This window comes from Haliaeetus leucocephalus, unplaced genomic scaffold, assembly GCF_000737465.1.
Source record: "Haliaeetus leucocephalus isolate CR32 unplaced genomic scaffold, Haliaeetus_leucocephalus-4.0 Scaffold235, whole genome shotgun sequence".
Classification (NCBI taxonomy): Eukaryota; Metazoa; Chordata; class Aves; order Accipitriformes; family Accipitridae; genus Haliaeetus; species Haliaeetus leucocephalus.
In genome coordinates this window covers 301,895-325,063 of record NW_010972671.1, presented here as the reverse complement: position 1 = coordinate 325,063, position 23,169 = coordinate 301,895, and the positions used below count along the sequence as shown (strand labels likewise).

At 36.5% G+C, this 23,169-nt stretch overlaps 2 protein-coding genes across 4 annotated transcripts in view; one reads left to right on the top strand and one right to left on the bottom strand.

Moving 5' to 3' along the window:
* Nucleotides 1-984: 984 nt before the first annotated feature.
* GLRX2 (glutaredoxin 2) lies at nt 985-5,939 on the top strand. 2 transcript variants are annotated; one of them, XM_010568010.1, is made up of 4 exons: nt 985-1,605; nt 3,074-3,250; nt 3,808-4,131; nt 4,448-5,939. In XM_010568010.1, the coding sequence occupies exons 1-3, from the start codon at nt 1,543-1,545 to the stop codon at nt 3,937-3,939; spliced, it is 372 nt and encodes a 123-aa protein (XP_010566312.1). In that variant the 5' UTR covers nt 985-1,542; the 3' UTR covers nt 3,940-4,131; nt 4,448-5,939. The 2 variants fall into 2 exon arrangements, with proteins under 2 accessions (XP_010566312.1, XP_010566313.1); XM_010568011.1 differs by lacking the exon at nt 4,448-5,939 and having other exon boundaries at nt 985-1,248; nt 1,536-1,605; nt 3,808-4,247.
* A 4,501-nt stretch (nt 5,940-10,440) lies between these two features.
* The window catches only part of TROVE2 (TROVE domain family, member 2), a 13,205-nt gene continuing 476 nt past the window's right edge, over nt 10,441-23,169 (bottom strand). The window contains exons 2-9 of one of the 2 annotated variants that reach the window (XM_010568005.1): nt 17,600-18,199; nt 16,869-17,089; nt 16,473-16,619; nt 14,890-15,027; nt 14,470-14,586; nt 13,614-13,727; nt 12,964-13,110; nt 10,441-11,749 (exon numbers count right to left, since the gene is read on the bottom strand). In XM_010568005.1, the coding sequence (XP_010566307.1) occupies nt 11,597-11,749; nt 12,964-13,110; nt 13,614-13,727; nt 14,470-14,586; nt 14,890-15,027; nt 16,473-16,619; nt 16,869-17,089; nt 17,600-18,179 (1,617 nt within the window). In that variant the 5' untranslated portion in view covers nt 18,180-18,199 and the 3' untranslated portion in view covers nt 10,441-11,596. Of the gene's footprint in view, nt 11,750-12,963; nt 13,111-13,613; nt 13,728-14,469; nt 14,587-14,889; nt 15,028-16,472; nt 16,620-16,868; nt 17,090-17,599; nt 18,200-23,169 lie in introns of those variants that run through there. The other variant, XM_010568007.1, reaches the window with a different exon arrangement.

Below are 23,169 nucleotides of genomic sequence, written 5' to 3'. Positions count from 1 at the left end.
GACCTGTGATCCAGGCTCCATAGCAAGTTATGTGGGGGTGAAGCAAGAGAATATGGCCAAACAGCTCTTACTAGACAGTCAAAGTAAAGAAAAAACCAATACCCCCACGTAAAGTAAAACCTTCCCAGAAACCAGGCCGAGTTCATTATCCTTCAGCACATTCTTTGTTGTCTGGGAACACTCCTGCTTCATGGGTAAGTTTCTGCATATTTGAATAGCTGCAGGCAGGAAAGAAACGTAAAGAAAAAAGGGCAACAGAAATGCTGACAGAGCAGATTTAAAGTTAGTTTTACATTTGACAAAGGAAAGGCACGGCCGAAACCTTAGCACCTGGGAGTCAGCCACAAAAGGCAGAAGACCCACCCTCCCCGCCCCCCGCCCCAGAAGTCGCCCCGGGACCTCCAGGAATTCCGTCCCATCTTTAATCCCCTCTCCAAACCGCCATCCCGCTGACAGCAGCGCTTCCGAGCGTCTTTACTAGCCCGACGTCGCAATTCCAGAACGGTTTTTCCTCAGAAAAACAGTCTGTCACCACCTGTATCCCGACTGGTAGCACCAGTATCGAAGAACCCGCCGCGGATGCCAGGCGCACCGGCCCCTAGGGACCGTCCCCGCAGGACGGGTACCACCGCCTCCGGGAGCTGGCCCCGCCGCCGCACCGCTCTCTTCCCCGCTCCGGAGGCGCTACTTTCCCCCCGGCAGCCTGCTACTGGGCTGCCTCCACCTCCGACACTGCCGCTAGCAGGGCCCTCATCCGAGGGACAGAGCGACAGACCGGCGGGGCGGGGTGGTGCTGCCCGCCACACGACGCCTCAAAACACCGGCAGCGCGGCGGGGAGCCCCGCGCTCCCCTGGGAGGCGGTGCGGGGGGCCTGCGAGTGGGGTCGGACCGCCGTGAGGACTGCGAGAAGCCCCGCCCCTTCCTCTTGGCGGCCATGGCCCTGCAGAGGGCGCTGGGACGGCGGCGCTGGGACGGCGGCGTCGGTCGGTTGGTAGGAGCGAGCGAGCGAGCTAGCTCTGCGCCGGCGCTGGAACTTTGGGCCTGGGTCGAGCCCGAGGGGACGGGGCTTGCTTTCTGTCTTCGTGGTTTTTGAACGCTCGTCCTGGGAGGAAGTGGCCCTCCGGGGAGCGGAGCGGCGGGTGCCAGGGCCGCCTGCGGCTGGGGCCCGATGGCATCGGGACGTGCAGGCCTCGGAGCGGCACGCTGGAGGGACCGCTCCTTTGATGAAAACGAGCGTGGTCCCTTCTGTTAGAGTCAGATTTGACACTTGTATTTGTATTGTCACTGGGGGAAAAACAACTATTTCTCTTGCAAAGGCAGCCTTTTTGGTTATTCTTATAGTCTGCAACGTCCATCTCTTTATTTGCATCTCCCTGCAGGCATGTGAGGACTGGTATGACTGTAGGCATCGCAGCTGAAGTAAACTTGCCTGTACATTAAATATTAAAACAAAACAGTATGAAGCCAACTTTTGTGAACTATGAAATGTGTCATTGTTTGAAAGCTCGAATATCTGACTTTAATTTCTTTTTAGTTTTAGAATGGAGAATAGTCTGCCTACTTCCATAGGGTTGTCTAATGATGCTGCTGTGAATCAAATACAGGTAACATTATTTATGCAATTCTTATTTTCAACATTTCTAAAAGACACAGTTACTTAAAAGCTTTTCTGATTTATACTAAGAAATTCTGTAAATAGTTTTGCATCTTGAACGTGATTTTTATGTTTATTACTGGCAGCATTGTTTATGCACAGCCCTGGAACCTGATCTTCCTAGGCTGCATCCATTTTACATCTTTTAAGACCTCTACTCAAATTCAGTACTGCTATCAATACTGAGGATTGAACCTTGTAAAATGACTAGTATCGAGTAAAGTAAACATTTAAAGAGCTTTTTAAAGTACACTTACTGATACTAAAGGACAGCCTGAAATCACTTTGAATTTACAGCAAAGTAATACGAGTATTCCTTTCTCTCACTCGGAACCCTTTTTGTCACTCTGCTTGCCCCTGGCACGTTCCATTTGCCTTACGGACAAGGAAAGCTGTACTATGTAATTCAAGGAGATGCAGCTTGTTTGGCAGACTGTAGGAGGTCTGTGACTGCAGAGCACAAGAGGGTTCAGGGCTGGCACCACTGCATGGCAGTCAAACCACATGCTCCACAATCATTCTGCTCATTTTGGAGCCAAAGTGCAGGCCATACACAGCTTCAGAGGTGCCAGCACCACTTCTGGTAGAGATTGTTAATGCCAACCCTCCTTTATGTCTCTGCTCCCACGAGAAGGTCATAGCATTCCTGAAAGTCAAATACTGCTAATTTTTTTAACTGATTCCTGGTATTCTGCACCAAGAATAGAACATACCTTTTACTGAAAAGCTTCAGTGGAGCAGAAGTCACTTTATCTTCCATGTAGTTCTGCAAACTGCTGAAGTTGCATGTCACTGCGTACTGCACTTGTGTGCAGATGCTCTTTGGGATCTGGCCAAGTGCAACTGCACTTTTTGAGGTCGAGAATCTGACTTTCTTGGTAGTTAGGTAGGAAGCAGTTTTTATGCTGATGTGAAAGTATGGGATGCATCCCTAAAGGATGTGCTAGGCCACCATAGAGGTCTTCAGAACAAATGTGGTGGTGGGTATGTTTTGCACCCACCATATAGGTGATGGTATCTTCCTGACAGATGCCTTGATAGAAGTCACCATTCTGCTCCTTGTTTTGGGAGAAGAGTAGTTCATTCCTCACCTTAAGATTCTTGTGGCTCTAGATTAGAAGTAGTAAAATTTTAGAAGCTGAACTAGCTTTTCACTTTACCTTAAAAAACTGAGAATAAAGTACAGTGTTTTGGAAGATTCCTCAGAAGTAGCCCGCCATCACTGTAGCATGACTGTGAACTCCTCAGTTGTCCCCGTTAAAAATACCTCAAAAAGCTTTTTACAGAGTAATTATCCTGTATTTGTTACCATAATAGCAGATTTTAAACTTCTTTGTTGTCTTGACTGTTCAATACTGTTAAAATACACTGACTTAAAATCAAAGCACACTGACTTGAACGTTCTTTTGGATTTACAGAAGATTATTTCAGACAACTGTGTGGTGATTTTCTCTAAAACAACATGCTTCTACTGCAAAATGGCAAAAAAACTTTTTGAGGATATGAATGTAAATTATACAGCTGTAGAACTGGACATGAATACAAATGGAAGTCAGTTCCAGGACATTCTTGAACAGATGACTGGTGGCAGAACAGTAAGTATATTTTCTTATATGTAACCATCAGAGTAAGAACTTACACTACACACGTTCCTTATGGGTTATGACATATCAAGTTCTTCATTTTTTTGAGACAAGTCAACTTGAGATACAAGCTCCTAAGTTAAAGGCAAGGTACTGCAGAAGGGTTCTGTACCGTCTCTTCCTCTTGAGACCCTCTGGCTATCCCTCTGAGGTGATTGTTTCCATACTGCCACTAAGATAATTGAAGTACCAAAGTCAGTTTTAATTTGTATAGGTATATTTAATCCATTGTGTTTAACACTTGTGTTGTAATTTCTTAATTTTATATAGTCTCACTTGACTCGGTTTATTACTATTTTCCGTACAGTGACTTTATCCCACTTCTGAGGGGCATGTGAACAAAGTTTCCCATCTCTAAATATTATGGGAATGTATGAGTTGTACAGTAATATTAAATATGCACATGTAAGGACATAACTACTGTGTATATACTCGAGTCCACGTGGGCTTGCTTAGATTTTTATCTCTTTTCCAAGAAGTAACTAATGCAATTTTCATCTTCTTGATAGGTCCCGAGAGTGTTTGTCAATGGGACTTTTGTTGGAGGTGCTACAGATACTCAAAGGCTTCATGAGGAAGGCAAACTGCTTCCATTAGTTCATCAATGTCAAGTGAAAAGAAAATCCTCAACAGCCATCTAGCTTAGCTTAGTCTTTCTTTGTACAAACAGAATTTCAGACAAGTTAGAAGATCACAAAGATACACTATCAGCTGGACTCAACAACTTCCAAGCCATGGATTTCTGAATCGTAGATCATTCTCAAATGACACAGACTTTATGGACTTGGCAAATTACTTGGTGTCCTTGCCTTAGCTTTACCACAACAAAAATGGTGATTAAAAAACATTATGTAACTCTTGAGGCTCTAAGTGTGAGATAGTGATGTCATCTTATTGCTGTTACATCCTGGTACTATGCTTCAGAGAAGTATAAACTGTACAAGAAGAATCCTGTATTTTTTTTTTCTGCAAATTAGCTTGCTCTCTAGCTTTGTTCCAAGAGTTACAATAAATGGTCAGTCTGATTTAATGGTTCCTTTAAGTTTAATTCTTCTCTGAATGTTAAAATTGTAATTGTGAAGAAAGCAGGAAGCAAAACAAGTTTGTAGCAATATTGCTGTATGCATGTCTGCCTCTCTTACATTTCAGTGACTGATCACCTAGCTACCAAATTGTCTGTCCAGTTGCTACAGAAAAGGGAATAAAGAGTCTTGCACCTTTAGAGAGGTAGGTAATTGCTTTCATCTTCACCCTGCACTATGAAGTATCAGTCTATACAGTGTCATTCAGAAATAGCCTAGGGGAACCAGACAGCTTGCTGTCACTAAACTGTGCAGTTACAAACTACATTATGATCAATCCAACACTGTTATGAAATTTCAGACCACGTAAAATAGGTCTAATATGCATAGAGTTTATTTAGTACTTAAATTCTACAGTCAGAATGCAGTTTACTAGCAATTTTAACTTGCAGTTAGATGTTTAAAAGAACTGTCTAAATTCAATAGTTTCAGTAAAATGTACATCCAAAGCCAGACCAGGCAGTGTCAAGACTCTTAGTTATTTGAAGAAAGTTTAGGTGCAAGTAGAAAATTATATCCCATTCTTCAGTAAGAGGGACCATTACATTACTAAAGGTGCACAGTTCAGAATAAAACCATTAGTCAATGAATTTTTATTCACTTCTTGTGAATAACACTCCTGTTATTTCCACTGTTTTCAGCGCTGCATGCACCTAAACTACTTTTTTCCCCTCAAGGGAAAAAAGTGTCACACTTATCTTCAACTACAGATAACTAGGACCATAAGAGCATCACTTAAATTTGACAGCTTCGTTTTTGTGATGCAGGTTTGAATAAGTTTGAACTGCACCATTTGTAGAAAGTCTTTAGTATATAGTTGTCTGAACTGTGCATCTTCAACATGTAATGAGCTAATTAAACACACTGACCTTATTATATTTTTATTATTGAGGTTTACTGTATTTTGCTACTTTCATTGCTGCCTTATTAAAATTTTGTTTACAGGGACATGCTTATCAAGGTAAAGACACACAAATGTGCATCTCTAAATTTATACTTAATAAAGCAATTTATTTTGCACATACAGTGGTAACCAAGTATTCTTTTTCTCTGTGTAGAATTCTTAGGCCAGTTATGTTTCCTCAGATTAACAATAATTTTGCACCTGAAAGCTGGTAAATCCATCATATAATAATAATAGTATGCAAAGGAATTTTTCAAAGAAAGACCTTTTCATTTTGTTCCCTGTTTTAAAAAAAAAAAGTCCCAAAACAGTAGTCTAAAATAACCCTTTGAGTTCTAAGTCTCAGAAATCCCAGGGCATTGTCACTTAAGGCAATTATTCTATCCCAACTGTTGAGAAAACATGCCGTATGCCCGCAGATCCAAGTGAGTGCCCATTTATTAAAGAAGATATGTCTTAAGGCACTCAAAGGGTTAATTACGTTTCTTTTTAACCATATTAAAGCTCCCTATCCAAATAGTTTCTCATGAATTTTTGTATCATTTCATAGAAAGTAGCAGCAAGACAGTGCCTTCATTATTGGATGGCACAAAGCCATGTTATGGTTAACTTACTTAAACATGATATGGCTGTTAAAAGTGTGGTTCTACTCTGGAAAAAAAAAAGGGGGGGAGGGACTCAAAAATAGTAATTAAAAATTTCCATATTTTTTGCTTAGCATTGTCTCCAGGACAAAGCTTTTTATCTTAAAATAATGCTTTCCCTGGGATCTGAATATTAAAAATTATCCACTAAAAGATTCTGTAGTTACACTTTAGACATACCTGCTCACATCAGCTTAAATACCATGCTCCCACGAAGCATAAGAAGCTGAAAACAAACATCAAATTACTTAATTAACCAGACAGAGCTGTAAATGTGCTCATCTGTTGCTTTTTTATATGACTCATTTTTAAAGAGTAGAACTGCACTTTTATAGGAGAATGTAACAGAAAAGACATTTTATTTGTAACTAGTTGTGCTTAACTCTGAAAAGCTGGTAACATTAGGAAAACAGCTATTTATGTTCATTATTTATCAATGAAGCATTTGTAAAAAGTTCTTAACATACCACATATATATGCAAATATATATAAACTTAAATTCAGAATGCAGAAATACCTAAAGAAACCACACTTTACAATATCAAAATTATAAATCCAAATGTAAGCACCCATATTTAAAGACACTATACCTTCTGCTGAAATTAGCTGATCTTAAATCTTAGCTCTCAGAGCAGCACATATATAATACACTGTCCTAGTGTTTTACCTCTCCCCCATAACTTACTCAGCAATGTTGTACACTATACTGTGTCACAGCAAGATGAAATCTCTACCATTCCAGCAGTAAAGTCATTAAAACAGCTTACAGCGTATTTGTCCACTATGAACTGCTGCAAATAGCAAAATAAACCTATAAACTAATGAAATGCTTAAAAAAAAATTAAAAGCACAAGCAAGACAAATGATTCTTTGCTTAGGTTTACTTCTACATCCTATTCTTTGAAGATTTTCTCTAATCAATACTGCAAAGAAGCTGCCTATTTATCCAGAATATTAATTTAAATGTTTCCCTAATTCTACATAGAATAGCAGCTTGATAATATTTAACAGAATGGAAAGTTCCAACTCACTGAACTAATTCTGGAAAAAAGCTTTAAATTTGAAAAGCCAATTTTAAGTGGTTACTTTATAAAAATAAAACACGCATTCAAAACACAGATGTTGGATTTTTGTAAATAAAGTATACTTTTGTCACTTATCTTTACACTAAGTTTTACCAAAAAATCTGATAGATACAGCAAATTACATGTTTTGTAAGAGATTTATATAATCAAAGGAAAGAAAAAAATTATCCAGTTTCTTAAAATTAAGATAAATACTATGACATCAGTTCTGGTCTGAGTTATTTAGCTAAGCTAGCATGCTCAATGACAGCGAGAAGGCAGAAGGAGAGAGGGGAAAAAAAAAGGAATGGACCAAAGCTTGCATGTGAAAAGAGATTAAAATATAGGCCTGAGGTGACAAGGAGATGGGAGAGGAGAAAAAAAGCCAACAGTAACCGCGAAAAGGAAGGGCAAAGCAAAAAGGTAATACAAGAAACAAAATAAATGGAACCAATACTAATGCTTCTGGTACAGCGGCTATGAGTTAGGTACGTGATTAAGCAGCACAGCATCTTGCAATAGAGAAAAATGCCTTCCTAAGTGTTTTTACAGACAGAGGCATTATTAAAATACATTTCCAAAACTGCTGATGTATTCTTAAAGCCAAGAATATATACTTCCTTGAATAGCCTTTTAAAGCCATACCCATTTATCAGCCTAAATTAGACAACAACAGTGAAAATGAACCAACACAACCCCCCCAATGACTTATGTTTAACAAACAGGTTTAACAGTGGTATTAAGCAGCAAGGTATTATAGGGCCAGTTATTAGTGGCCCTATTCACATAGTGGGCACTTAGACTGGCCCTGCTGACTTCAGATCTACACCTACTTTTAGACTTCACTTTTTTAAACACATAGGATTGTAGGTGAAGAACCCATATTTTGCCTGTAATCTAATTCTACAAGCATCCCAAACTCTCCTCCTCCTTGCTACAGGTCTAAAATTCCTGACACGAAATTCTGTTTCTTGGCAAAATTATTACTGTCTTGATTCAATTTATTACATAATGCTGATGTATGCATTGCATGATTTTTAAGAAAACTTGTGTGCCTTCTGCCCTCTCCACATTGTCGACTGTATCCCTTCCATGAAGAAACCTGACCTTTGATGTTCATTCATTACAGAAAAATGTTTTACCTCTGCTGTGCTTCCAAACATTACATCCTTTTCTTCTTTCTTAAAGCTAAAGTGCCTGAACATTGTAGTCTTAGACATAATAGTGTAATATTGAAGAATTGTTAAGGGGGTCACAGTGAAATGGCAGTCAAACTGAAAGCCTATTAATTCTGTTAGATATCAGGAAACTTGCATTCACCCAGTCTACAACTGCATTCTGCATTTAGACTTTTTTTTTTTTAATTAATGTTTTGAATAAAATTGACTATCTTTAAACTTGTCCCTGTTCAATTTTTACTGGTAAATTGCAATGCACAATTATAGCCCCATTTTTGTTTTGTTAGTCAAAGTGTTCCTCCAATGCAAACACCACTACTAACTTGAAAGAGTCAGTGTCTCCTCTTTGGTGAAAGGGTAGGTTATTTATTGTTTACTGAACTAATGCTTAAGCTTAATACTTTGTCTTAGCTCACTTTTTTTTTTTTCCCCCCAAACACTGCAGTAATTATTGCCTCTTTAGATGTCCAGATATTGGTTTTGGAAATTATCAGTTTAATAACTAAAGACTAAAATCAGGATAAATTTGTATTATGGCAAATGAGTCATGCTGTCCCCTAAAATTCAGTATACGGGCAGATACAAAAGATCCAGTCTATGGAAAAAGAATATGCAGCATCATTCTTCTATGCCCCTTACTGTAAGATAGTAACAAAACCAGACAGAAACAAAGGTCACCATACTATAAAGTTTCAGCTGTCAGCATTTACTTCAGTTTCCCCTTTCTATGAAAATGTTAAAGGAGGAACAGATGACAACATGATCTCATTGGTGCTAGTTTTACATCAGATTCAGATAACCAAACCACTTAGAATATTCTAATTCTAACAAGATTTTTTAGTACAGAGATACGGTAAATATTTAGGAGCATATTATGTACTCCAGCATGGATGACTATCTTTAACATGGTGCATAGCTATCCAGTGTCAATAGTTACAGGGAGCTACATTTTCTATAAGTTCTACTGAAAAGTTCATCTTCACTTACACTCTAGTTCAAGGAACTGTATTTTAAACTGAAACGCTTTCAAAGATGCAACACTACTATAACCGTTCATTCAATCTGTTAGTAACTAGTCTAATCTTTTACTTGCAGTAAATTTTTGCAATTAACTGCACAAAGTTACTTGAAATACCTGTTTAAGTTTTCATTTTATATTTAGTCCAAAGTATTTCCTATTACTTCACAAATACTACTCCAAATAAGAAAAAGTACTTGCAAAAGATACTTATCAGTTATTTTCAACATCTCTAGCTTAGAAGGAAACACCTAATCAGATGTTTGACTTGTGTAATTTAAAACACATTACTACCGAAACCAAGCCCAAAACATCAGTGCATTTACTTGAAATAATTATTAACATGTATTGAGCAAATGAGTTAACTCCCCATATTCATGGTGTTTATTTAGAAAGGAGACTAAAAGTGGTAAGAAAATTTTCATAAGAAATGGCTAATTTTCTTTTTTCAAACTCAAAGTGCTATGTCTCAGCTTTTATAGGAACACTTGTTTTTTCTAGATGTCACCTGACAAGGTGGTGGCAGTCCTGTATTCTTCAAGCATTCTATCAGAGCGGTATCGTTAAGAGCAGTGATGATTCAGAAGTAACTACATTCATGTCCGCTGAAAGGTAACATTCCTACCATCAATTCTTTAAGCCATGGTTTTAATGTCAGAAAAGGCTTCCTTCACTGTTTTGATTTATTCATTAAGGTAGAGTATAAGTATGTAGCAGAATACCTTCAGTAACATGTCACCTCACATTTTAGCACCAAAAGAGATATCCATCCTACAGAATGAGAGCTTTGAATTTATAATCAATATGTATGAGGCATAATGAAAAGTGTTACAAGTATCAAAAGTATAATATGAACTCAAATTTTACATTTAAAAGCTTGGGTTTTAGGCAGAAAAATATGGTCTTACATGTCATTTACCACAACTGGGTTATTTTTATAAATTGCAATTATTTTCAAATTAACATCAAATTCACTGTTTAAAACAGCCAGAATTAGCATAAAAGAGACTGGCATACATATGTCTTAGGAGAAGTTGTAAAAGCATCACTAAAAAACTTTTCTCTTCTTCTAAGATTGTGATCTGCTAAAGAGATCTTTTAACTTCCCCCCTATACACACATATATAAAAACACACACAGAGAATTAAATACATATACACATGAATTGCTATCAACTCCTGTTCCAAAGTGATAAGATATTCACTAGCTTTCTCCTTATTGACTCACACTCTTATTATCAGATTAGAAAAAAAAATAAAAATCCAGTTTCAATCACTTCTTTAACAAGATTTTGAGAACATGAAGGAGGCAACTGTACATTTTTAAGAATTGGTCCCTATAAACTGGAGGTAGTTTTGAAAAATGTTAGCTTGAATTAATTTACGAAATCAGAAGTAACATTTATTTACAAACAGGTTTTATAAAATGAAATACTCTCCTGTTAGGAAGATTGTTTCTGTATCATTGAATGCATTCTTTTGAAGAAAAAGTAGCTTTTTGTTTCTGGTTGTTACCACTCAGGTTTCAAGAGCAGGCCAAGACACATGCCCTTGTTGATCTTTCTGGCTGAAAGTGTGCTGATGCTTCCTGAAGTTGTAACACGGACTGAATGTGGCTTCCCAGCCATTTCCAAGGTCTTTTTCTACTAAAACCAGTTTTTAGAACTTCCTATAAAGCATATTAATTCTAAAACAGTGCTTCTGAAATTGCATTGTACAGCAACTGCCCCTCAATTTATCTAAAGAGAATTACACTTTACTCCTGAAACCCCAGATGATAATCTAGATAGAAAAAGATTAGCATAAGCTCTTCCACTTTCAGTTTTATCAGTATAAAATTTCACTGGCTAACTTTTATGTTGCATCACAGTCACATGGTCTCATACGTACCAGAAAATACTTGTTTTGTAGATTTGCAGTGTAACAATGGAAACTGTTGAACCTTAGTAATTTGTTTAAAATACAAAGACTAAAAAAAGCCCAAAGAAAAATCCCTCTCAACGAAGTTGCTGTTAAACTGACATTATTAAAAACCCCACTTTTTTTTCCTAAGAGTAATTCACCAATTTATTCTTGCAAACAAACATTCCACAGCAACTGGGGCGGGGGGGGGGGGGGATTAAAAATCTCTCAGTGTTTATAGTCTATTATAAATGAATTAAATTATGTATTGTGTAACCCTGTAGCTACTGTTAGCAAACTTCACACTGTTATTTTAAATTGTGTGCAACAGGAAAAAAGAGAAAAGAGATTTCTCATCTGCTTTTCTTATTTTCCCTTCACAAAAACGTAACATTCTGATATATATATAATGTGCCATATTCTAATAAAGTATATTTGGCTGGGAATTCCCAGGGTGAAGTCTGTTGCCAGCAATGGACCCACTGGGAAGAGCAAACACCTAGAAAATTAAATCAAATCCAAAGTGAAGTTTCGAATAACATCCAAAGCTCCTGTATCAAAGCCACATATATCCAACATGCCTCTGTCATCTGGATCTGCGATCGTAAAACCATTTGAGGTCATTCCACAAACAATCAATTTAGCAGGAATACCCATTTTCTAGAGAAAGGACAAAAAAAAAAAAAAAAATCAGAACACACATATATAGTAACTTAAACATGCCAGAGGACCAAATCTCACCATAACCAGAATTACAGACTGCCTGTTAACATTGTACTTAACCTGCAGTAGATATATTTAAATAAATGGAAAAAAAATACCATGAGGTATACTAGCACAACTTTCCTGCAATACTAAGATTCATAGATTATTTCAAATGCAAGCATTGCATTTGCTATTCTGAAGTTCATTCAGAGTAAAAACTTTCAATAATTATTATCAAATCATCTGATAGGAGTCAGAGTGTGTTTTTGTCCAAGGCAAGGATTTCCAAATGTTGGTTGAACAAATACAACAACTGTGGCCTAGACAATTCTGCTAAATGAGCTGAATTTGCAAGTTAATAACCTGTAAGGTAAAGCAAAGCAAGTGGCATGAAAGCCAGAGTACAGGACCTCTTTGTTTAAAGAACAAATTTAAGAATGGGAGCTAATCTCAACTAAGAAAACTAAAACACAGTGGGCAAGTTAACAATTTTTGGTATTAACTTCAACTGAGTGGACATGATATGAAGATTAATGTCCATACATACAAGCTTGCCAAAAAGTATTTTTTGATGTTTAAAAAATAGTTCCTTCAAAGCATAAAAGATTGTTTGCCAATTAAATTAGAGTTTCTAATAGCAATGTGCTTGGAGAAGGTATTTTTCTTAGTTCTATTTTAAAATTCTGAAGCTGCACAGCTTAAGAGTAGCCCCTTTAAAGCATAATGAGCTTTCTTCACAAGATACTATCACCTCATCCTATTGACACTTTCCCTACAGGCTTATCTTCCTTACTTCATTTAAACTTTGTAGTATCTACTGCAGACATCAAAGTTAAATTTAATTCTGTGAGCCGAATTTCATTCTGTAAGAACTATAAAAATCTTATTCAATCAATTATATATAGAATGCAGAAATTTATATATTCCCTGAATACCAAACAAATTTTCATTGATACTGCAGTGCACCAAGCAATTCAGTGGTTTTAAGTATGCACAATTAATGCAATATGTGCACTCATTCTGCCTAACTGCAGAATATATAATTTTTTAACAATATATAATTATTTACTGAAAAAAGCCACAACTAGTTCAGCCTCTGAAACATTTTTAGAACTGGTATTTATTTTGTACTGTATTCATCAATTATAAACAGTGAGAAGCATATTTACCTCTCTGTACTCTCTAAGAGCTGTTGCGGGATGAGTATTTCCAGTAAAGGTTTCATTATCAGTAAATACAATGAAGACATCAGCAGCTGTCCGAGTTTTTTGAGCCCATATCATTGGAAGGGAACAATCAGTGGTACCCATTGGAATCTTAAAAGAAAAATAATACATGGAACACATCAATAACGAAATTAGTAAAATATGGAAAAATTACTCTTTATGTAAGCTTCATGATTTATCACACACAGAGGCTTCTTTGTTAAACAACAGTTCACTTACTCATTTCATTTTAGTTTTGTCCAGGGTTTTTTTTTGTTTGATTTTTTTAAATATTCTTTTCAAACTAACTCATTGTGACCTAACACTGCCACTCTAAATTGCAATGTTTAATATCCGGCAGTTGAAATAATGACATTTGCTGGACTTCCTCTAAATAAAAGGGAGAAAAAAAATCCAGTGTTTTACTATACAGATACAGACTAAACACAGTACTAGAATCGATTACAAAGAAAATACAATGTAACTGCTGAGACTTCTAAACTCTGACATTAGCAACAACTATTTCCTAATTTATTTTGTTGTTGTGTTTTGGTTTTGTTTTGGGTTTTTTTTTGTTTGTTTGGGTTGGTTTTTTTGTTTGTTTTTTTACATACTTCATACATTTTCACTAATACTTGAGGTAACGTCATATCAGCTGTCACTGGACAAGGGACCATTTCATGTGAAAAGGCAACAACATGGGAATCCTTCTCAGTACGTGCTACAACCTGAGAAAGAGGAAGACAAAACCAAGTTAGTTATATTATTCAGAATTTTTAATGTCTGAATCAAGGCATTCCCTACCACACACACAACATCACATATCCTTTTGTATTTAAGTCACCACGGCTCCTGATATGCACTAACACTTCACTCTACACTTCAAATATTCTGTAATATTACTGCACATAAACATTGCAAAAATCAGAGGTTTTAACTGCTCTAAATACTGTAACTAAAAATACTTTCATATTTCTTCTCCCCCCTCTGACATAAAACACTAAATATTTTTAAACACCAACAAAAGTTCGACTCCTCTATAATATAAATATACAAGAAGCTTTAGAATGTCAAATGGAGGGGAAGGTGATCGTGATACAAAGGTCATAATTGGTAACTCAAATGCACACAAGAATTATCCCAAAATTTCTTAATCCAATCTGTATTATTCTATGAATACTTCTGAAAAAAATTAAAATGTATTTTCAACTAAGATAAGTGAAAAAGCAGCCTTGACCACTTTGATTTATACTGGAAACCAACTTCTTCAAATTGATCTTTCTTTAATTTGGTTGCCAGCAGCTTTAAGCATCTGATCTACAAGTGACACACAAGGTCACATCTTCTGTGCCCAAAAAATATTATATATAAGTTTCCTTCTGATTTCTAACCAGCTTTAGAGCACTTTTGTATCAAAAGAGCAGCTCGAAGCTGCAAATAGTTATAAATAAAAGAAGTGTAATGCCTCACCATACACATTGCTGCTGCAACTGTGCTAGCACTGAGCATGCTGCCCAAAACTTTTTGTGTCATTGATGCACTGACATCAACTGCAAGTAAGAAGCGTTTTCCTGTTGGTTCAACTGTCTAAAAGGAAAAAAGGTACACATAATTAATATATTAATTTCTTCTTCCTTCTTCTGCTTTCAACCCTAGAAGTGGGGTTCTTTTTTTATTCTTTCCAGGGTAACGTTAGGACAATAATGTTGCCAAAAGCTGAATATATCATGAAGTTTTGATTCTTTGTTTAATAAAATTCCAATTCCTAAGATTTTTTGTTATAAAATTTCAAAATTGTTATCCACCCAACAAACTTTTCTTGATCATTTAATAAGCTTTCAGAAAACAGAGAATTCTTAAAAAGCTTAACAAATTGATGAACTATATTACCTTGAGAGTTTTGTAAAATGACGCATCTAAAGCTTCTAAAATGTCTTCATCAGGACGCCACCAAAGCTTCCCTCGGCTTCCATGACCAGCTTTATAGGTTTCTAATGCAACCAAAATATGGAATGGATGTATTCTACCCTACAGGCAAAAGAAATCAACAGTTAAGTTTTTGAAAATCTGAAATCCTAAAAAAAAAAAAAAAAAAAAGTAACAAACTAAAACTAAGATCCTACTACAAAAATCTCTGGTTTAGTATATTGTTACTTTAATTGAAGAGTTCATGCAGTCTTTACACAGCTGTTTTATGCACTGATACTTGTCAGTTACTGGCAATGGACCTCATTGCCTTGCCAGAATACTCCAATAAATTCCAAATGTTATCTTATGCCATCACCAGAATTTTGGTGAAATTTCACAGCTTTACCTGTGATTGTCCACTGCTATTTTCTATCACAGGCTTACAGTAAGAGAAAGTCCCTGTCCTGCTGAGGGGAAAGGAGTTGAGCTAGGAGAAGAACAAACTTAAAACTAGTTTTGTATCAGATACAGTACAACTGGACAAATAAACTACTTTCAGAATACAGCATTTATTTTCCTCTTACTATAAGAAGATAGTCCAAACATTTTCTTCTTTTTTTACTTTCCCTACATAAACCAAATCAGTGGCTGCCACATGCTAAATATTCTAAACCACATCTTTGCTTTACTGATTTATCAACATTTTGTTATCTTTTTCCTCAAGGGGAGTTTCTGTCATTAATCACTACCAGCAGCAAACCTTTGCAAATCTGAATGCCTGTCCTTTGTCTTTCTTCCATCAAGGTATTGCCACCATCTTTGCTCTGCTTTCTCCAGTGCCTCAGTAACTACGTATGATTAAAGAAGAAACCAGAGAAAGGGAAGAGCAGTGGGATGGCGAAAAAAAGGACCTACTATTCTTCTCAATTCAACTATAATCTTGAAGAAGTGTCCTGATTGTAATTCTCCCCAACTCACAAAACTATTAGAAAAAGCCACTTGTGTTCTCTATCTCCCATAAAATTCCTGAAAATTCTGTTCTCCCTTTGGGGAACCCTCTTTTACTTCTTATTTTCTTACGTCTTTGATGGATAGTAAAGCAATCTGAAAGGAGAAAGTCTCCTTGTTCCATCTTCTTTTTCCTCTCACCTGCTACGCTACTTTCTTCATTCATTTCCTAGGATCGATCCTACATGAGTGACTTCCACTCACTTTTTAAGCTTGTATTGCTGATTCTAAATTAGAAGACTCAGAAGCAATGGATGAACCCAACAGGCAAAGCTTGCCACAGCCCTAATTTAAGAAAAGATCCTAGCTGTCAATACACTTAATTTGTAGAAAAGTTTCAGAAATAGAGGAGGAAAAAAAATATCAAATGAGAAATTATATATACAACTTTCAAAATAAAGGTGCAGGTATTCCACCGCAGTTTTTTAAAAGAATAAACCACACATTTCCTCCAAAGAACATCCCTTTTATTTTGTAAAGAGGTTGCCTTAAGAAACACAGTTTAGGAAGAGATTAAAAACCACAAAGGCTGGCACTGATTATGAAAAAGTTCTTACCTTTTTTAGCAGTTTCTCATTTCTCAGTCTTTCACATACTATTGCCACTTCTGAACCTCTTGGTTCAAGCACTGAATTTGCTGTCAGCTTTCCTAAATTTCTCAACAAGACAGAAATGGACATCTCCTTCAGCAATGCCTTCCAAACCTATGATCAAAGAAAGAGAAGGCAAAAAAAGATAAGATTCCCAAACTATAAGAACTGACATCTGTACATTAAATAAATGTATTTTAAAATAAATGTACAAGTTATATGAAGATCTTCATTATTTTAAATTAGCTACCTGGGTAAATAACTTGAAAAAGAGCATGAGGGTTATTTTTTATGGAAATCTAGACTTAAGACTCTGAAAAGTGTTACTCTAAAGAGAATACAAAGCTAATGAAGTTTACCCACCTCTTTAGATTTCAGATGGTTTGTCAGAAGATGCTCTCTAACTAGACCATATTCCTCTATTAAATGAGTAACTTCCAATTCATCTTTTGTGCGCTTTACTTTCTCCACAGCCTCCAGATACTTTAAGAGTTTTTCAGTCTCAGCAGAAACTGCTTTGTCTTTGTAAGCCTCTTGGACATCTTTCCACCCTTTGGTAATGTATTTAGTGACTATAGCAATTCCTATTGAAAAGAAAAATATTTTCCAAGCATGATTACCATCTTTATACTGGCATTTGTCATTCTAGCAAGCAAATGAGTTAGCAGGTTTCATTCTCAGACCTGCCAACCAGCTATAAAAAAGGTCAATCACACACAACTTAGAGCAGTAGCTTCAATTACTGTCTTATTCTCCTTAGAAGTAAGGACCCTAACATATTTGAAACTAACAGATCTTCCCAAATAACAAAAGTGTTATTTAATCATTTGTAAGCAAATAGGAACAAATTGAGGGAATTGTATTATTTTATCTTCTCTTGACATAAGGAAGAAATAGAAGGAACAAACTCTGTTTACCTTGAAGATAAACAGGTCAACTTTGAAATGACCACTCACATTTTTAAGGTGCAATTTACAGTATACCATCACTAAGAAATCATCAGTCTATAAGGGTACTTGGGTTTCCAAAATAGTTCCACAATAAGTATAAAACGTTTAAAACAGAGTATTTTCAGGTAAATAAAAATTTATTACCTTCACTGGCAGGTTTGAGGTGGGACAACCTCAGAAGATCTTTATGAGACCAACCACTTCTTTGTTTATATTTTGTAACTGCTAAAGCAACAGCCATGCCATTCTTTCCATTGTACCAATCTGCAACAGCTTTCCTCAGTGCACGGCCCCACATGCCACATTTCATGCCCTCCTTCAGATCTTTTTTAAATTGGATGAAAGTAAAGAGATGGGTTGGTATGCAACACACCTCAGGAACAGCTTTAAATGCCGTTTGTTTCGTTTTTGCATCAGAACACTGTGAGCAAACTGCAAGAGCAAAAAGCAAGGGCTCCTGTTTTGCTGCTCTGCCTTCTTGACTAAATGTCTTTATTTCTTGAACAACTTCACAACCTCTACCCTCTTCAATCAGTCTTATTAAAGCCTCTGCATTTTCAAAGCCCAGCTTCTGCTCCTTGACGTAGTAAGTACCACCTTCTGAACCAAAACACAAGAAACGTTGCAGTCGATTCATATCGGTGACATGCCACACATAACCGCTTTCAGAGTTAGGCACCTGCTTTTCACTGAGGAGTTGCACTTGGTTCTCCTGGTCCTCCATTGTTTACACTTACAAGAGGTCTGTTGAAAGAATAATAAAGTTTATTAAGAACTATTGTGAAAACCTGATGACTCTACTCTTTTATCACTTCTTAGCAAAGTAAATACATCTTATCTATACACTTGTAAATTTTCCTTCCTAAATTTAATAAGAATATACTCTAAGTGGGCAATAATACATATCAGTTAGGGGAAAAGAAACAAAAAAAATCTCTGAGTTACAATGGTGACAAATTTATTTCCTTAAAACCAACTGAAAAACTACTTAGCCCCAACAAGTGGCACACAGAAAACAAGGCTGGTGTTATACCTTTTTGCCACTAATATATTACACCCCTTTCTTTGGTAGATTTTGGGATTGCATACTAAACCGCTCAAAACTCACATCTTGCTCTACTCTATTTTGCTGAAGAATTGATAATACTGACCAACTGAAGAAACATGATGCTAAAATAAAGCACTAAAATACTGAAAAACTCTTCAGTCAGAAGAGTTTGTGAGAGTTTAAATATGGTAGGTTTCAGTGAGGCTTAGACAACAGCTTTTTAACAACTGACAATAGCTCAAGAAAAAATTATCTTTATTACAGGCTCAGATAGTCTGCCATTTCAAATGATATCCAAGAAAAAACACAGACATAACAACAAATTCTGTACTGCTTTACATTTCAGGTTAAGAAGCAAAAAACAGCACAACAATTCACAGTCTTTCCGGTATTTATATTTATACACTCTTGAGTTGCAAGAGAGTTCAGATGTACTATTTGTAGCAACAACACTGCACTTACTTGGAGAACATCTAACATGGCAAAATTCAAGACGTAACATTTAAACTGAAATAAACGCAGGTGAAATAAAATCAGCAGGATAAGGGGAAGAAAATTCATCATTGTCACTACCTCCAAAATATTAATATGACAACAATAAATTTAGTTTTCTCAGTTCTCACCAAACAATAAAAAGACACTAAATAGCACCAAGAGGTCATATTAAAAAAAAAAAAAGCACCAATAATCCACTCCATCAAACTGCATATAGATCTTAAAATCTACACACTAAAGTCTGAGCACACACAAATGACATTGCAAAGAAATCCACTTAACTTTTCAGTATTGCAGATATTTACTTTTGACATGCTTGTTTGGATAGTGGAGATAAAAGCCATTTTGCTTCATTTACCAGGATAACCTAGCACAAATAAATGTCACTAACGTAGACAGAGATTTTCTTCCCCAGTTTAGGTAACATACTGATTTACAACTTCCCTACTTTCTCTTTGACATAGAATTTTTCTTTCTCTGCAAGCAACTAGAAATGTACCCTTCCTCCATTCTTGCCTATCTCCAGCGATGCTGTCTGCATCCAGAATTATATAATCACCAGTGCTCCCATTATATTCTATATGCTGCTAAAATCATAAAAATAGATGACGTATGCTGATACCTGGTTTAAAAATGCAGGTTTCAGTTAAAAATTAACTAAGAAATAGCTTCATTGTATTACTCAGAGCACCAGTACCCAGCTATTTTTCTTCGTGTTTAAATATTCTAACCGTGTTTCCTGCCAAACCAATTTAAATACACATCATAGTTGAGCCAACTTTTTCACTGACATCTGAAGCATGCAAATACACTGAAAATAACAAGGCTAGTATTTGAATGAATACCATATCAGTATGTTTTAATGTCTAAATACATTTTATTTCAATACATATCAATTAGCTGGTTTCATTAAATAGTAGGTAATCTTTCATAATAAACATCAAAAACCCAAACAAAAAATCCTGAAATCATGGTCAGCATCCATTACTTTATTTACCAGAAAAAAATGGTATGTGGAAAGATACTGAAAAACACCATTATCTTGCAGCAAAAATAAGAATGGAAAGCATAAAGGATCATGCGTGAATGATGAGATCTCCATATACATGAAATCTTGAGAATAATTTCTTGTTGCATCTTTCATATCCCTGCTATAATAAATATTACTACATTAAAATGAGACTAATAGGAAAACTTTAAGGTCACCTATGGATTATCAAGACTTAAACTGAACTGGAAGGACCATGCTTCTGGTTAAACAAAACATTTCTGATCTTACTTTGCTGATTATATTAAGAAATACCAGCACTCCTTTGAATATTTTAGTTTTTCCCCTATGTTTTTCCATTTGCACAGGTTCCATCTGATATGTCCATTTTATTTTAATTTTCACTTGGAGAGTCTCACTTGTCCTCACACACTTAGTTTTATAGTCACTAATACAAATTAGCTACCACTGTCATCATCACGCTGAGAATGGGAACAAAACCTAAATGAAATAATTATAACATTTCTAATATTACAAATAACAGTTATCTGGTTTGAAATCTAGATTTCTTTATAAAACACTCTAACGCAAGATCAGTATTTCATCAAAGGTATCATCCTGAAAGGCAAACAGTTCATGCTGTTATGCGTGAATATGCAGTGTGATGTTAACTGTTGTGTATTAAAGAAGTTTACAGCTAGCCATCAGAGAAAAAAATTTTCCTGCTGCACTTCTCTATCACACCATATAACAAACCTAACTTACGCATGTTAATAATGGATAATTTTTATGTTTACTCTTTATGGACTAGGCTTTTGTATGGACCCATAGCACTGAAAACAAGTATGTGCTAGCATCCATAGGCTTCTGACACTAACATCTGTATTTTAAAAAATGGTAGAATCCATAGGCTTCTAACAAACCCATATTTTAAAAGATAGTTGCAAATGTACACTTCTAGTTTTTCTGAAGCTTAGCTCTTTAATTTGCCTTCTTAGGAATATACTGTGAGCTACAAAAATAGACGCTGTTACGATTTCCACGTTTTGTAAAGCTTCATTTTCACTCAGCCCTCAAAGTCTTCTTCTCAGATGGAACACAGTATTTCACAATGGAATGAATTACTTGCAATACTTAGGGCATTAAAAATGCCTATGATGAGTCTTCTGAAACCTTTAATGAAGTTATTAATGCTTTCTGATAAGCAATCTAGGATTCAAAACAGACATCTCAAAAGGCTTATTGCTGCCTTGGATTTAAAAAGAGCTTCAAAAAACATAATCTTTTGGATCCTAATATGAATTATAAATTCTTTAAAACAAATTTATATTTTAAAAATTACCCTTGAAATCTGCAACAGCTGATGCAAACCAGTAATTTCACTACTAAACAGCCACACTAGAAGTATCAAATTTAAACTTTGCCAGATCTCCTGGAAAAGCACTTATTCAGTGTTGAACTTTTTAAATCACATTGACCATTTCTAACTCCTGTTTTATATTTTAACCTCAGAAACTCCCAAAGCTGTTCCTTCCTTCCAACCAGTCCCTCTCCCCTGCCCAGACCTCAAGCTTATTTTCTCCTTTAACACCTGTACAACACAGACAACTTTCTTGCAGATGGATAAATGCAAATATGCACTTAACACATGCTTTGCCATAACCCTACCCTTCATCTGCTGAGCTGCAGCAGTGAAGTTGAATTTCACTCATGGAGGATTCATCAATGATATTCTGGCTCCATAAGCATATCGAATTTCTGAGCTACTTGAATGCAAACAGTAGTGTGAAAAGCCTTGAAAATTACAGAGTAGCTACTTTATAACAAAAATTCCTGAACTAAAACTCATGGTTGCTCACCCGTATTAATGAAAGAGAAAAACACTAAGTGAAATTTTTTTTATATTTCAAACACCATATAAATTAATCTATAAGTAAAATATGGCTTTGACTGGTCTGAAACAGCCTATTCAGCACTTACATCTTGATTGGTAAGTCAGTATCTTTACGTTGCTGTACCATAACACGACTGAGTTTTTTAACCTCTGTTATTTTCTTTGACTTTTGCAATTCACCCCTAGTTTTTCTAATAAATAAAATGTCTTACAGTACAATTTTCAGGTATGTATGGAAAAAAATTACAAAAAGCACAAAGCTTTAATAGAACTAGATGTTCTAACTTAAGTTCTTAAATTTAACTACTATGTTAACAATGATGAGTCAAACTTTGTAGTGAAAACATATGGAATTAAACTTTGCCCGAGTCAGATCCTTTATTAAAAAAATACATTGATATTTTAAAGACAACACTCCAAATTGTCTTCAAATACTTCAAAACCATATACACTTTGTTCTATAAGAAACTGCATTCTCCCACTCTGCTCTCAAAATTTTGTATAAGGGTTAAACCAAAGATTTTAAAGAATGTTTTCTGGTTCATTAAGCAGGGAAGACTATAACCACCACACTGAGCTACGGTTGTAACAAAATACACCTGCACTACAGCAGAGCTCTGGCAACAACATTAAGTCCGTGTCCTTCAGAAAATAAGCATCTCTATGTAAACAGGAACGCTAAGACAACATTTCCCAAGTCACAAATGGCACGATCACCAGCGTGATGACAATACAGGAGACACCAGACCATGAACCACACGCTTGCTCAAGAAAATTCTATGATAGAATTTGCTTCAAGCTCTATTTGCTTAAAAAAATTTATTGACTGGAGGTAAAAGGTAGCTTAGCTGACGTAGAACAAAATTACGAGGAAAAAGCATCTAAAGTTGATATCCGAAAACCTGTGACTTTAGCCGTCAGCTTCTACAAGGACGATAAATACAAACGACGGCGAAGCGGACGAGTAACCCCACCCTTTAATACCCTCACGGGGTTTCCAACGCCCAGGTGCCACGGAGGAGGTGGCCATTTACAGAAATGGCCTCTCCGGATTCCTTCAACATCCACGCCGACGAGGCGGCCCGCTTCCCGCCGGGGCTGACACCGAGGGGGCACCCACATCCCCGCTGCGCTACCCGGCCGGGGCCGGTCAGCCCGCTTCCCCCCACCCTCAGCGCTCCCCCAGGAAGCGCGACTTGCCTGCGAGGCCGCGGCCTGGGAGGGGCCGCGGGGCAGGGCCTGCCCGGGCCAGCGCGGCCTCCGGCGCCGAGCAGTGGCGCAGCCCCAGG